The sequence below is a fragment of the Thunnus albacares genome, chromosome 19, assembly GCF_914725855.1.
Source record: "Thunnus albacares chromosome 19, fThuAlb1.1, whole genome shotgun sequence".
In the NCBI taxonomy this organism is placed as follows: domain Eukaryota; kingdom Metazoa; phylum Chordata; class Actinopteri; order Scombriformes; family Scombridae; genus Thunnus; species Thunnus albacares.
The window spans coordinates 12,948,017-12,962,744 of record NC_058124.1 but is presented as its reverse complement, the minus strand read 5'-3'; the positions used below and the strand labels follow the sequence as shown (position 1 = coordinate 12,962,744).

At 39.6% G+C, this 14,728-nt stretch overlaps 1 protein-coding gene across 2 annotated transcripts; it reads left to right on the top strand.

The window, feature by feature from the left end:
• The first annotated feature begins 1,306 nt into the window (after positions 1 to 1,306).
• Positions 1,307 to 12,187, top strand: pex1 (peroxisomal biogenesis factor 1). Of its 2 annotated transcripts, XM_044336320.1 has the most exons (24): positions 1,308 to 1,574; positions 2,683 to 2,829; positions 2,986 to 3,069; positions 3,367 to 3,481; positions 3,676 to 4,349; positions 4,484 to 4,603; positions 4,766 to 4,886; positions 5,091 to 5,197; positions 5,338 to 5,423; positions 5,526 to 5,658; positions 5,825 to 5,921; positions 6,021 to 6,191; positions 6,318 to 6,472; positions 6,556 to 6,742; positions 6,918 to 7,084; positions 7,566 to 7,700; positions 7,798 to 7,862; positions 8,035 to 8,177; positions 8,261 to 8,364; positions 8,537 to 8,713; positions 9,140 to 9,400; positions 10,738 to 10,932; positions 11,118 to 11,248; positions 11,821 to 12,187. In XM_044336320.1, exons 1-24 carry the CDS (start codon positions 1,467 to 1,469, stop codon positions 11,903 to 11,905), a joined length of 3,768 nt encoding a protein of 1,255 aa, XP_044192255.1. In that variant the 5' UTR covers positions 1,308 to 1,466; the 3' UTR covers positions 11,906 to 12,187. The 2 variants fall into 2 exon arrangements, with proteins under 2 accessions (XP_044192256.1, XP_044192255.1); XM_044336321.1 differs by lacking the exon at positions 11,821 to 12,187 and having other exon boundaries at positions 1,307 to 1,574; positions 11,094 to 11,177.
• The last annotated feature ends 2,541 nt before the right edge of the window (positions 12,188 to 14,728 follow it).

Here is a 14,728-nt window from a genome sequence, read left to right as displayed (position 1 = left end):
CTGTGAGTGTGAATCAGAGTTATCTGTTCCCTTAAACTAACAAACACAAAAAAATAAAGATAAAAAAGTAGTATTTATTGTTCCAGAGTTTCATCTCAAAGTAGGGAATAGGATCAGTTAGGAATTATGAGTTTACACAGGAGAAATGCTTGCAATATTGTCAGCAGTGCAGTGGATAGAGGATACAAGACCATTGAGAGCAATCATTTGTTCTCATTCAAGGTCATCTCTAGCCAGTTTACAGTACAGTCATTCAGACAGCAGACCAGACATTTTGATAAAAGTACAACAAACATTATACAGAATTCAAATAATGGATCTTGCAGTAATGTTTTTATGGTTACTGGCACATATTGGTACCAAAGGAAATGAAATGGCGGATAAGGTTGCAAGGGAGGTCACAAAAAATCATCACATTGATTTGGCAGTTAGCGTCAGCAAGACAGAAATTTAAGAGTATTATTAAGCAGAGATTGAAGGAAAGATGGAAAAAGCAATGGGAGGAAGAGAGGAACGGATGATGGGTTTACAGAGTTCAAATGAAAGTAGGAGAAATGTGTGCAGGAAGGAAAAGGAGAGATGAGACAATAACATCAAGACTTAGATTTGGACACACAGGACCAAACAGTACATTATTCAAAATAGGTAAACATAATACAGGCAGATGTGAATACTGTGGGCAAGAGGAAACAGTACAGCATGTTACGCTACACTGTCAGAAATATGAGACAGAAAGAAGGCATCTGATTCAATTCAATTTTCAGTTCAATTCTATTTTTATTTATATAGCGCCAAATCATAATAAAAGTTATCTTAGGGCATTTTTCACATAGAGCAGGTCTAGACCGTACTCTTTAATTTAGAGACCCAACAATTTCCCCAAGCGCAAGCACTTGGCAAGGAAAAACTCCCCTTTAATGGGAAGAAACATCAAACAGGATTGGGCCATTGGTGGGCGGCCATCTGCCTTGACCGGTTGGATTGAGAGAGAAAGAAGGAGGGAGGGGGAGAGAGACACAGAGAAGCATAATAACAATAAAAACAATAACAATGATAATAATAATATAGATTCAAAACCTCAGAAAGATAAAAGTACACTTTGATTTAATAGATATTCTACAGAAGAACTCAAAAAACAAGTGTTATCAAATCCTTTCAGTCTCCTAGTCTAACTAATTTGACTGAGAAGATGAGTTTTTTTTTATGTGAATATTGTAAATACTAGACTTTCTGATCCACACTCCACCAGCTGGTGGCGTAAATGCATCAATTCGTTGATTGCCAACCGCCAATAAACCTAAAATAAAAGAAGAAGAAGCAGCTCGATGGTCTCTGGATATCAGCTACTTTTGTCTCGCTAAGTAAACACAGTCAGAGCACATCGATCGATTATGAGTTTGTTGCACATTTAACGTCAGCAGACCAACCTGTGTGGCATTTACAGTTAGTCAGGCTATGTGACGGCTATGTTTAGCAATCAGGGCATCCAACCCGTAACGGTTGTTTTTAACAACACAAAAAACTGCTTTCTTCACCTCCCCTACAAGTTGGTTTCACATCTCTCCCTGAACGAGGTAAGTTAGCTTAGCTAGCTAACTTATCCAGGCAGCTAATAATAGTGGAAGTTCAGTTTGGTGAAACAAAAACACAAAAATGTTAACGAAAACAAACGTTCTTGTGTTTGTTCGTTGTGGAATTAATATTTCAAGGATCCTTTATTTGTTATTTTTGTGTGTTTGCATACATAAAAACGAAATGGTTTTTCCCCGACACCAAAACAGTGCAAAAGAAAAATAGACAATATGTCTAGAATAATATGTAGATAAGAAAAGATGAATTAGAAGACAAACTCAGTCAGCAGCAATTGAGTTACAATAAATATAAATATTAATATATAAGTACCAGCATCAGAATAAAATATCCAGTGTATGTTGCCATATGTTACTGTCGGTTAACTCATTCACTTGTGAAAATAGTAAAAGTGACCCTCCATTCTCTGCATGTTTAACTCCTAATAAAAAACTATCTTGTGCTTTAATAGATGAGTATACATAAATGCAATATAGGACCTTACAAATAGTTTTTGCTTACATATAACAGGGTTAGTACCATGCAGTGCTGATTTTTTATTATGACAATTTTATCAGAGAATTGGATACACTATATTTATAATACATGAGTCAACGTGAATGTAAAAGGACGGTAAATGGTAACAGTGAGTGGACAAATGAAACATCCATCCTACATCCTATCAAGGATGTCAGTGGTAATTAGTATTTCACTACTGGTTTCCATTTTGACTTAACCATTTTTTGTAGTAGTTCCCTTCCAGTCTCACTTGGTGGTGACAAAGCATTACATTAGAATTGGAGCAGGAGACTGTGTACATGCCGATACTTTCTTATAAATGACTGCATTGTCTTGTATTCCATTAGCATCTTTATAAATGTGTGAAGAACACAGTCTTTCAGATGACAGTTGTGTGATATCATATGAAGGAGCAGACGTGAGATAGTTCTCCTTTTCTGTTTGAAATCAGCCCTGTGTTCATTGATTGGTAGTCTAAACTGTGTAAAGTGACTTGAATGAGGTGAACCTGTTTGTTGGCAGAAAAAGGACGATTATGATACAGATAAGGCACTAGGGTGAACAAAAAGAACATGTGCTTTGTGTCTGTCTCAGAACCAGGCTTTGGAGTTGTCCTGGGGCCATGGATCTCCAGTGTTCCTCAGCTGGACTCAAAACAGAACCTCCTCTAGCCTCGACAGCCATCAAGTGGAGTTGTGTCGACAACTGGGAGAGAGGCTGGGCCTGAGAGATGGAGAACAGGTACTGTAGGGCTCCACAGTGAGGAATTAGTCCTGTGCTCTAGTGTATTCTGTGCAACAGTAGATGGTACAAACTGGTAGTCTGTTGACAGTAAAAGTCAGTTACTCTCTAGACTGACCAGGTGTTTGTACTGACTAGTTGTGTGTTTTCCCTCAGGGCTTCCTGAGACCATGTCACCAGGTCTCATCAGTACATCAAGTGTTTGTGGAGCCTCTGTCGTCTGATGACTGGGAGATCTTGGTGGGTGCTTATAGTAATCTGTACCCTAATGTCTTCACAGTAGAAGTACAGAATGTACAGTACCAGTCAAAGATATCTTCCCAGAATGTGTCTAAATTTTTGACTGGTACTGTATGTTAATGTCCTTTCTGACAGCAACAGTTTGGTCAAATTCCCTGAAACTCTTCTGAAGATCATTAGAGCATGATGTTCCCTGTAAAAAAAAAAAAAAAGGACCCACCAGGGAAAAGCTGGTGACCTAAAAACACACTGAGAAAAAATGTTCTATCATCATTTTTCTTTGATTGACACCCCCAGGAGCTCCACAGTGCTGCACTGGAGCAGCAGCTGTTGGATCAGATCAGAGTGGTCTTCCAAAATGCCGTGTTTCCTGTGTGGGTAGACAGCCACACAGCCATCTACATTCAAATAGGTCAGAGTTGTGCAATTATTCATTACACTGCTCTTTGTGTTGTGTCAAAGTGAAAAATGTATGTGCAGAAAGATACCAAACAATATGGAGATACTTTGGCTCTTCTGTTCCAACTAGTTAAAATGTTATGACTTGGTTATATCCATAGACTGTACTCATGAACACAGTGCAATCTATTTTTTAACTCTGTGCAGCATCACTTTCACCATCTGTGCCCTATGGTCGCCTGGAGCAGTTCACAGAACTCATTGTTTCTCCAAAAAGTCGCACTGGAATTGGCAACCTCAGTGGTTCTCCGATGAGAACCAGTCAGAACCATCATCCTCACAGCCAGTCAAACCTGTCAGATCCCACAGGATCCTCATTAGAAAGTACCTCCTCTGTCCCTCAAAGTCACCAATGGGGTGGCATAGCTGACCTGAAGGGCCTGTTACGCTACATGATAAAGGGTACTTATGACCCAGTTAAAGAGTTACCTCCTGTACCCGACATCCCCGCCCTCCTCACTGACTCTATCTACAGAGTATGCGGTGCACCTCCCGACTCTCTTTGCACCATAAGCCACGTTACAACTGGCGTTATTCATTTATTTTCCTGGAGCCACGGATTAAATGGAGGTCAGTCCCCAGTGACATATGGCCTGCTCTCCAAAGTTCCCTCACCTAAAGAAGTGAGGGAAAGAGCCAAGCAGGCTATGGAGAAAAAGAAGAACACAAGTGTTACTAAAGTTGCTGCTACTGCGAATGGAAAAGAGGAGGTGAAAGAAGAACAAACCATGGTGGTCAGGGTGGTGTGCCATGGTATTGATAAGCTGGCAGCCAAGCAGATAAGTCCTAGCAAGGGAGCGATCCATTCTGGTAGAGTATGGGTGAGTATGTTGTCTAATAGAGAAAGATGTAATCCATTTATCCCCTTTTACTTCAGATTAACTAAATTATTTTATTTTTAGATCAGTCTGCTTCTTTATATGCTATCATATCTGTTACAAAATTTTTTTTCCAGATCCCACAGCCCCTGGCCATCAGGTTGAATATTATCCCACATTCAGCAGTAAGAATTAAGCCAGTCAAATCAACTATCAAAGTAGCTTCCACTATTCGCCTGCAGCCTCTGAAACCACTGGTGAGTGCTGCCGTCTAAGGTGTAAATGATCAATTATAAGACAAATCTTTCATTTAATTTGATCAGCTGTTAGTATTGACATTGCTAAATTGTCAAAGCTGCATAACATATAATATACGTCTGTCCCTTATGTCCATGTAATCTTTGACATTATCTCTTCAGCCTGAGGAGGACGATGAGGAGATCCAGACAGCGTTCCTCGGTTGGCTGCACACTCAGAGTCATGAACCTTTAGCCTGTCTGACCGCACGGTTTGGCACCATCCTCCTACATGGAACCGATGGTGATTAATTTGTGTATTTCTTTCACAAGCTTAACAGAAATGACCTCATAAATCATATACAGACAAATTTGCTGATGGGAGTGTGATTAAGTCCCCAAAATGTTGAAAACCAAAGGCTAAAAATCATAATATGTTTGCTACATCAAAATTACATCTGTGAGAAAACATAACTGTTCTCCTCCCTTTTTTAAAAAAAAATTACAGCAAAGTTAGAGTTTGCTTTAACTGTGTTGAAACCGGAACCAGAGAGCGATCCTCCAGACCAGCTGTTTCTACTAGCATCATCTGTTATACAGAAGGAAAATATACAGGTACTAGAATGTGTTTATTTTTATTTGCCCGTCAATATTCTAATGTAGATTCCATGTGTGTTCCTGTACTTTATTCTGCGCTGATGATAGATGAAACATAATTTCTTAAAAGCCTCTCTGGTGCTGTGTTTCACTCTCAGGTAGACAGAGAGCCAGTAACCATGCCAGCCGTGAAAACTGAAGCTAAAATACCTAACCCCGAGCTTCCCTCTCTCACTATTCTTGGGTAAGTTTGTAGCTTCTTTTGTGAGCCTGTGTATGGTTTAAGCAACAGTTTTATTCAGTATTCCCTCCTCTTCATATTTCTTAATACTTTGTCTTTGCTCAGTGGGATCAATGAGCTTAGCAACACTGGATTTGAGTTCATCTCCCACAGTCTTCTGGCTAGTCCCCTATCAAGAGAGCTGGGTACCACTGGACAGGGACTCCAAGGTGGAGCACTACTCATCACTGGTGTTAAGGTATCTAATTCCATTAATTACAATGATATTTATTTGAATATTGCTTCTCACAACACAGATATCTCTACTAATGTTGGCAGGTTCATAAGGAATCAAAGTAACCAAGTAACTGAATGCTGTTTTGTGCACTATGTAACATATGCTCTGTTGTTTTGTGTCTTCACAGGGGAGTGGAAAGAGCACTCTGTCCCGAGCCCTGTGCAGGAAAGCTAGAGAAGATCTTGATGCACATGTGGAAGTGGTGGACTGCAAAAATCTACAAGGTCGACATATATTCTATGAACATGCATTGCATTGAAGAAGAGTAGTTGAAATTACATTGAATTTATCATCAAAGTCATGTTTGATTTTTTTTTCTTCAGGCAAAAGGGCAGAAACTGTGAGACAGATGCTTCAGGATATTTTTGAACAGGCGGAGTGGAAGCAGCCCTCTGTTGTTCTACTTGATGACCTCGATCATATGACAGGGGCACAGACCTCACCAGAGCACGAGCACGGCCCCGAGGCGCTGCTTCAACAGCACATTGCACAGAGTAACTCATAAATCCTGTACTTTGTATGTGTGTGGGGGAATTTTTGTTGTCATGTATGAGTACAGACAGAACTGATAACCATTACAGTTCTTGATGCTGGTTCTTCTTGTCTGTTTGTGGCTGCAGGTTTGAAGGATGTGGTGGATGAGGTGATAGTTCACTCCAGCCTGGTATGTCTCATCATCACCAGCAAGAGCGAACACTCCCTCCACCCCTTGTTGACAGAGGTGCAGGGGTCCCACTTCGTACAGGGCTTCGCACACATCCAGCCGCCAGACCAGGTCAGCACACACAGATATACGCACACACACACGGAGAAAGGTAAGAGGTAAGAAACCAACAGCCTATGTGTCATTGTTTGCAGGCCCAGAGAGCAGAGATCCTGCGCCGTCTGATCCTCAGGAGGTCTAGCCTATCTGAGGAGACCTTACAGACTCTTGACCTTGGAGTTGTTGCCAGGGAGACGGAGGGATACACGCCTCAAGACCTGGTACTGCTGCTGGAGCGAGCTGTCCATGCCAACACTGTACAAAGAGGACACAGTGAACAAGGTACCAAAGACTCACTAAAATTATAGAATTCATAATAAAGTGACATAAAAAATCACTTCTAGGTGTTTGTTCCTTTGAACTCTTCATCATTTTATGTCTCTAATTAAGCTAATGTCTTTATATTGTGCCATTTCAAAGTAATTTGTGTGTAATTTTCTCTCTTTTAATCTTTCAGGTGTGTGTCTGTCATGGAGGGACTTTGCACAGGCTCTCAAAGGATTCACACCTCCCTCGCTGTGGGGGGCAGACCTCCATACCCCGAGTGGAGCTGGGCTTGAGAGGGTGGGAGGGCTGAGAGAGGTGCGACAGCAGCTAATGGACACCATAATGCTCCCTGCTAAGGTCAGTGTCAGCAGTGTAGCTAATAATAAGAAAATCTGATGTTTTCTGTTTTCATTCAGATGGAAGATTCACTGTGACTTGAAAACAGGTCAAAACCATTTACTATTAAACACCCTCTTTGTGGGTAATTGTTGTAAACTTAAGCAATGAATAGTCTCCATGTGTGGATGACCACACTTAAGTGATAAATGCAGATGTAATTATAATACAATAAAAGGAGCTGCCACCAAAAAAATGGCCAAAAATCTGTTTTTGTAGGTTCAAGACTGCAATGTTAGTGATGATTATTTCACTGTATAATGCAGTGTTCTTCACAACAGCATGAAATAATATGAAATGATATGGCTTTTAGGACAAGATAACTATTATATATTTTACATTAAATAACAGTGGATGTAAGGATATTATTTTACACAGATCAACAGAAATGAAATATATCATAATTTCTTTACATATTCATAATAACTTTGGTTTGTTGCAGTATCCCATCCTGTTCTCCAACCTTCCTATTCGCCATCGCTCAGGAGTATTGCTGTATGGAGCTCCTGGCACAGGGAAGACCCTGCTAGCCAGGGCTGTAGCCAGAGATAGTGGTATGAACTTCATCAGCATCAAGGTAAGTTGGGCTTTGGCTCTGACCATCAACAAGAATACTGTGTATTTATCAGAGCACCATGTATCTTCAGTGACACAGGATTTTTACTTCTCCCCAGGGACCTGAACTTCTGAGTAAGTACATTGGAGCCAGTGAGCAGGGAGTCCGTGACGTCTTCCAAAGGTTGGTGAACATTTCCACTCCTCTCAACAGCACATCTCCACTTTATTATTATGACTTTAGCTGATCTTTTTAGCTGCTAATTATAATGAGTAACATCAGATATTTAATAGCAATTATAAATCCCAGTAACAGCCATTCATGTAGTGGGAATAATTTTCTTTGTCCATTCCAGAGCGCAGGCTGCTAAACCATGCATCCTGTTCTTCGATGAGTTTGACTCTCTGGCCCCCAGGAGGGGCCACGACAGCACGGGGGTGACCGACCGTGTGGTCAATCAGCTCCTCACCCAGCTGGATGGTGTGGAGGGACTGCAAGGTGAGTCATACAGCAGTATTCTGCATAAAGTAGTTGTGTTTCTAATTTAAATGAATGAGAATCCCTCATGTTTGTGTTTGTAGGTGTATATGTGCTTGCAGCCACCAGTCGGCCTGATTTGATCGATCCAGCCCTGCTGAGACCCGGACGACTGGACAAGTCCCTCTACTGCCCTCCCCCTGATCTGGTCTGTTGATTTGAAAAAAAAAAAAAGCAAAACAGACAAACACTCAGTAACAGTTTTAATAACACTACAGTATTAATACTGTGTAGAAATCCTGAAATTAAACCCAAATACTGTTCAGTGATGATACAAATCTGGTCCTTGGTGTTAAATCCAACTATTAAACTGTTTCCAGGAGGCTCGTATAGAGATTCTGAAGGCTCTGAGCATCGGCATCCTGCTGGCTACTGATGTGGACCTGGAACAGCTGGCAGCAGCAACAGAGCAGTTTACAGGGGCAGACCTGAAAGCCCTGCTCTACAACGCCCAGCTGGAGGCTGTCAACAACAGCCTGAGCAACAGCACACCACATGTAAGTCTGCTGTATTTCAAAGGTGCCACCACTGATGAGCTTGTTGTGTTGGGATGAGGTTACCTTGGGCTGCTAAAGCAGAGACAGGCAGAGAGACAGGAAACTGTCGGCCTGTCCACTTTCAAGTTATTTATGGTTCATGTTGAAGCAGCCAAGCACCGTTATTTTTTGTCCCTCAAGGCTAATTAAATGAGGAGTTTTGTATGCACAACAGAATGTGAGCCTCTGTACTTGTGAATCCATTATCAGTTTACAACATAATTCAAATTATCCTCAACCATGGTGACAAGGATATAATTGAAAAAACTTCAACAGTAAGGGCTGCCAGAGGCGGAATGAGCTTAAACTAAATTAATTTTAACCTGTTGTCTTTTACTTGTGTAACTAAGATTTGTCTGCCTTTCTGTTTCTGTGTGACACTCGCAGGAGCTGACGTCTGGCTCCGACAGCGACATGAGCCTGTCCTCCATGATGTTCCCGAACCACAGCAGTGGCTCCAACCACAGCAGTGGCTCAGATGACTCAGTGGGGGAGGGGGACCAAGCCATGAGCCTGGACCAGTCCATGGTTCTCCTGGAGCCCAGTGACCTCCAAGCAGAAGATGAACATCACTGCGGCAACGTCTGGAGACTCTACTTTGGAAGTTCGTACGCGTCAGAGTTGGGGAATTCACCAATTTCAGGATTGGTAAGCAGTGCTGGCAAAACACCAGAAAGTTTTTTTTAAGCAATATTTTATTTAGATATAAGAGGTCAAAGACAAACAAAACTTAAAATCAATCTAGTCTGAAACCACAACCTTAAAATGAACTGCACTCACTCCTACATAACATGCTGTATAATTCCACAAAATGTAAATCATGCATATTACATTGCTGCAAGCTAATAATGAGGTCACAACTTTATGTTGTTATTAGCTGTTCCAGAGCAAGCTGGGATGTCAATGCATAAGACTGATATCTCATGCACAGACATGAGATTGACATCTTTAACCTCACCGTATCAGATTATTGCAGCAGCAAAAAATAAGTTCACAGTTTTATTTCATGTCATATGAAGTGCTTCATATACGGTCCTGATGATGAACACAGTCATGAAGTTAACTGAGTCCCTTGATAGCCAGTTTGGTGATACTGGCTATCCAGGATTGCCAATATTAGGCTCACTGAAGCCAAGTAACCCACTAATTTGAACTTGCCTCATGATACAGACCCCTGGATGGAGTCAGGACATGGTTAGCCTACTTAGCATAAAGACTTGAAGTTGGGAAAAACGCTAGCCTGGCTCTGTCCAAAGTGAAAAAACACCTTCCAACATTCAACACTCACAAGCTCTCATTTGTATCAATTTTGTTTAAGAAATAGTTGCAGTGCATAACTCCTCTGAAAATCACAAATTGTCATTTTAAAATTTCTATTTGGATTGGTAAGTGTATTTTTGAACTTTGGACAGAGCCAGACTAGCTTTAGCTAATGATGCACATTTTCCAGCTCAGTGCTTAGACATGTAATTGATATCAATCCTGTCATATCAGTCTTGGAGAGTAAGCAAATACTATGTGTATATTTCTCCAAATGCTGAACTATTCATTAAAAAGGCTTCATAGTCCTCCGTGCATGCACAATTAATCTATTAGCTCTGCTAACAGACTTAAGTCCATAAGCAATATCTAATTCAATTTGCAGCTAATTCCTGTGGGCAAAACTTGAGTTAACTGAGCATGGTTAGGAACAAGCGCTCTGACTTGATTTAATTCTAAAGCGACAATACTACAGTGATCCCAAAGCAAACAAAACATGTTGTCAAATTAATTCAGCAAACTTTGTAGAGACTTTTGTGGCCAAAGACCTCAACATTTACAAAATTCAGTTCTGACTTCAGTCTTCAGTAGTGATATTGAAATACTAGATATACAGTACACTGATTAACACAAACCTGTGCATTTAAATGGTCCTAAATGCAGTGGTTTGATATTTCTGAATTCATTTTTTGTGTCCATTTTCTCTCCTCTGCCGCCCTTCACAGAACTCTCATTGTGTCTCTGGACCCGACTCAATGACCCATGACTTCACAGGAGCATCGGTTCGTGACGCCGGTAGCTCACTGCCCCCCGCCTACATGTCCTCCCTTCAGAGTGGCTATGAAGAGCTCGGCCCAGAGCAGCTGGAGCGCCTCCAACAAGACATCAATAACATCAAGAACAACTACAGGAGAACCAATGTAAGTCTTTATGGCTCTGTTCAATACTTATTTTAAGTCTTTAGGAGTCAGTTATATATCACTCTTTGTAATACTTATCTTCTATTCTACTTTATACTACTCCACTCATGGCTACTGTAGCACCAAATGTTGCTACTGTGTGCATTATTACTCTTGTACAGTACTCTGTGTGTGTTTGTGTGTAGGAGGAGTGTGTCCGGGTGCATTCAGCCTCCAGCCAGTCGGGGCTGCTGCTGTGTCTAACTCACGTGAACTCTGCCCTGGCTGTGACCAGACCATCTCTGAGCAAAGCCGACTGGAACAAATACACAAAATTGTGAGTATCAGGACACCGCCATCACTGCAACAGTCACAACGATACAAATGACACTAATGGTCATAGATGAAACCACTGGAACAGTTTCCTCTCCATAAATTTAAAAAATATTTTCACAGTTGTCCATTAGCTTTGGGAAAAAAAGTGTTTTTTTAATAGCTTCAATATGCTATGAAATTCACCAAGCATATAATGAGCCATTTAAAGTCTCACCTAGAGGAAGAAATGAAGAGCATAACAAAGTTGGTGTTTCACAGCTGTCATGAAACAGCAGCAAAAAAGAAATATGAGTCAATATTACAAACCTTCTCACAATATTGAGCAATTACTTTGTTGTGTATTTTGAGGGTTCACTGGAATTATAGCTGAGCTGGAGAAGAGAAATTGCGCAGTCAACTAACTATATACAGCTGCTGACTCATCTCTAAGGTGTCAAGTGAAGGACCAAATATCTATATATAGTCAGAGCTGGGATTTAGTGTTTTAAGATGACAGTCTGGAGATATGATGTGTGTATATATATATATTATAAACGGACTACTAATCTGTTTTTTGATTGTTTTTTTTCTTAGGTATGAAGCCTTTGGAGGTGCTGAAGATGGAAAATCTTTTCAGTCAGTCACGTTTAAACCAGGACAACGTGTGACTTTAGCTTGATCAAACATGTTAGCTTCACACACCCTCTTCAGTGTTCTCTGTATTTATGGATAAAGACTGCAGTGCATTGATAATTTAGCAATCAGTGGAGTTTAACAGTTCCAGAGCTTTGAAGACAATGTAATTTAATATCATTCATATGATGCTTTTATAAATAATGCTTCCTACTGACTTATGAATGACACATAACAACTACTTGAATGTTATTTCTGTAAATATGTATAATGTCAGAGTATAAATTGTGTAATTGTTAAAATTATAAATGAAAATCTTTAAAAAATATCTTGCCTGCATTATTTTATTAACTGCATTTTTTTTGTTTACTGATGTTGCATGGAGACACTAATTTTTCTTAATTTCATTACTTCATCTAAACATGATCTATGTGTTGGATCCAGATTTTACCCTGTTTGAAATAATATAAAATAATCATTGATTATTCAGATTAAGCTATGAAATAATTTTAAATGTTTGATTTGCTATCATCACATGTAATTTGTGGGATTGCATCTGATGATAGCATTGTCATTGTGGGATTATTATTATTTAAATAGATAATCAAAGGCCCTGCAAACCCACACAGGTGTTTTCACTAATGCTAGTTAGATCTTTGCTCTTTTTTCACCAAACTTCATGAACAAATGAGACAATAATTGTAAACAGTATACAGTACTAATCGTTGTAGTATACTGTTTTTGGAGTTAATGATATACAAAAACTAGACTAAGGAAATTATACAGTACATGTACCAATGCATGCTAATCAAATTGTGACTTTGAGAGGACACTGCCAAAGAGAGCAAAGTTTTATTTCAAGAATTCAAAATCTTTTTTTGTTTTGTTTTCTGTCGCAAAACTGTTTTACCACCACTCACAGTTAGGTTTATTATTTTGCTGCTGTGAGTAGCTCCTATGTCTCTTTTGTGCCACATTCAAAAATCAAATAGTTTTTAGTTTGAATGTTGTCTGGTTTGAGTATACTTAATTTTGTCACCAATGCAGTATAAACACAACAAATTAAACCTGTTTTGATTTAGTTTGTCTTATGGAGTGGAGAAGAGATCTTATCAGGCAAAGTGAAAACAGCTGTGTGGGTGAACTATGGGTATACAGGGACTTCAAAACTGCTTAAATGCATATTTGCACTAAATGTACTAGACTATTAACATAACACATTAACATTAACAAAGTTATAACAGGCAGTAATCCATGATAAAGTTTTACAAACAACATAAAGTGTGTAAAACTTAATCTATTTTAATGGATTCACATATAAATATCAATGTAGGAGGATTTAATGATCAGAGATGGAAGGAAGAACAATTAGAAACTTAAATCAGTGTAACTGTAAAGAGAGAAACTCATTATTACCTTCCTGTAATAAACCAAGCTGACTTAATGATGATTGTACTTGTTAATGTCAGAACTGCACATATATTTGTTTGCACACATTTTCATTTAAGGCTTAATCCAGGAAGCAACACACAAATCACTGGACGTTAACAGTCACATTTACTAGGTGTGTCACACCAGGCTGAATGCCAGTTAGAAGTATTTGTCAGCTGTGAGAGTCCAGTAATCAGCGTTATGTCAGTAGACCGCTAACACAGCTCTGAAGAGACCAAACCAGCTGATCCACATTTATCATTTATAACTACTTATCTCATGTAACCAATATAAATTCTGTTTTGCTTTTCAAACATGATAAAGTTAATTCCCATCAATATTACATGGAAACTGTACTACATGCATATTACTATCCATGAGCCACAGTATAAAACCTATATCTAGTGTTGTTTTTTTTTAAAAATAGAGGTATTTTTAATTAAATCCCAGCTAAGACAGGTATAATTAAGAGTTTTAAAAATGTATGTGTTTGTGCAAACGATGATTCGACTTTCTCTTTACTGTTTTAGTGAACATCAGCCACGTTTATACTTTCGGCTGAAGCAACTGAGATTTAAATTAAGACTAAGCACTGGGCTAAGCCATATTTTAGAAAAGAATAAAAAATGAAACTTCAAAGGTATCATGTGACGTGCCCTCAGCAGGAATTAATAAGAGCAATCTACTGGCAAGGTAAAAGAAAAGAAAAAAACAACTTTGAAAAGATTTTAAAGCTCTTTTGATGGCTCGTCAGCTGTTTGCCGCCTCAATTCTTCTCCTTAGCTGTTACTTTCCTTCCTTGTTTTAAAGTTTTAGAGCAGGTGTCTCCATAACGCCTGACTGAAGGGTCCCAGGGCATCTTAAACAGCTAAGAGTCTTACCTGAGATGGCAACAATATTCTTCAGCCTGTTCCTTGGCTGTTGCTGTTGAGCCGTCTTGACAATATTTTCTCTATTGAAGCGCTACGCCTGCTGTCATCCTACACACGCTGGCACTGGCAGGTTCTGCAGTGGTAAATATAGATGCACAGGGCTGGATTTGGCTCGCCTTAGTCTTGTGTCAATCCCACACAATGCAGCATGAAAAAAAAATGGTGCACTTGGCCCGGTGGGAGACTTTTCCTCCTCCTTTATCAATCTCTCTTTCGTGTTCTCTCACACATCTGTGATGAAACAGAAAAAAAAGGAAAGGAAGGATTGTTACCCCAGGAAAGCAAGTTTTCCTTTAAAATACACAAAGAAAGAAAAATAGACAGAAAAAGTGACATCTATGATGCTGATGAGAAGCATTCATGTCTCATGGGACTGTCTGGTGTGCAGGATGTGCAGACAGTGGGAAAAAAAACAGTCAGAATCAGCCTGTATGGATATGGGGTCTCAATGATAGTGACAGTGAAATGTTTCCTTGATCACTGTTTGGTAAACTCTCTGTTTTCCA

What these genes read in the sequence shown, in the direction of transcription:
- pex1 (XM_044336320.1), top strand. Translation starts at nt 1,467, where the DNA reads ATGTTTAGCAATCAGGGCATCCAACCCGTAACGGTTGTTTTTAACAAC. An exon ending in GCCTGAGAGATGGAGAACAG is followed by an intron (nt 2,830 to 2,985) that starts GTACTGTAGGGC and finishes GTTTTCCCTCAG; the next exon opens with GGCTTCCTGAGACCATGTCA. An exon ending in ACAACTACAGGAGAACCAAT is followed by an intron (nt 10,933 to 11,117) that starts GTAAGTCTTTAT and finishes GTTTGTGTGTAG; the next exon opens with GAGGAGTGTGTCCGGGTGCA.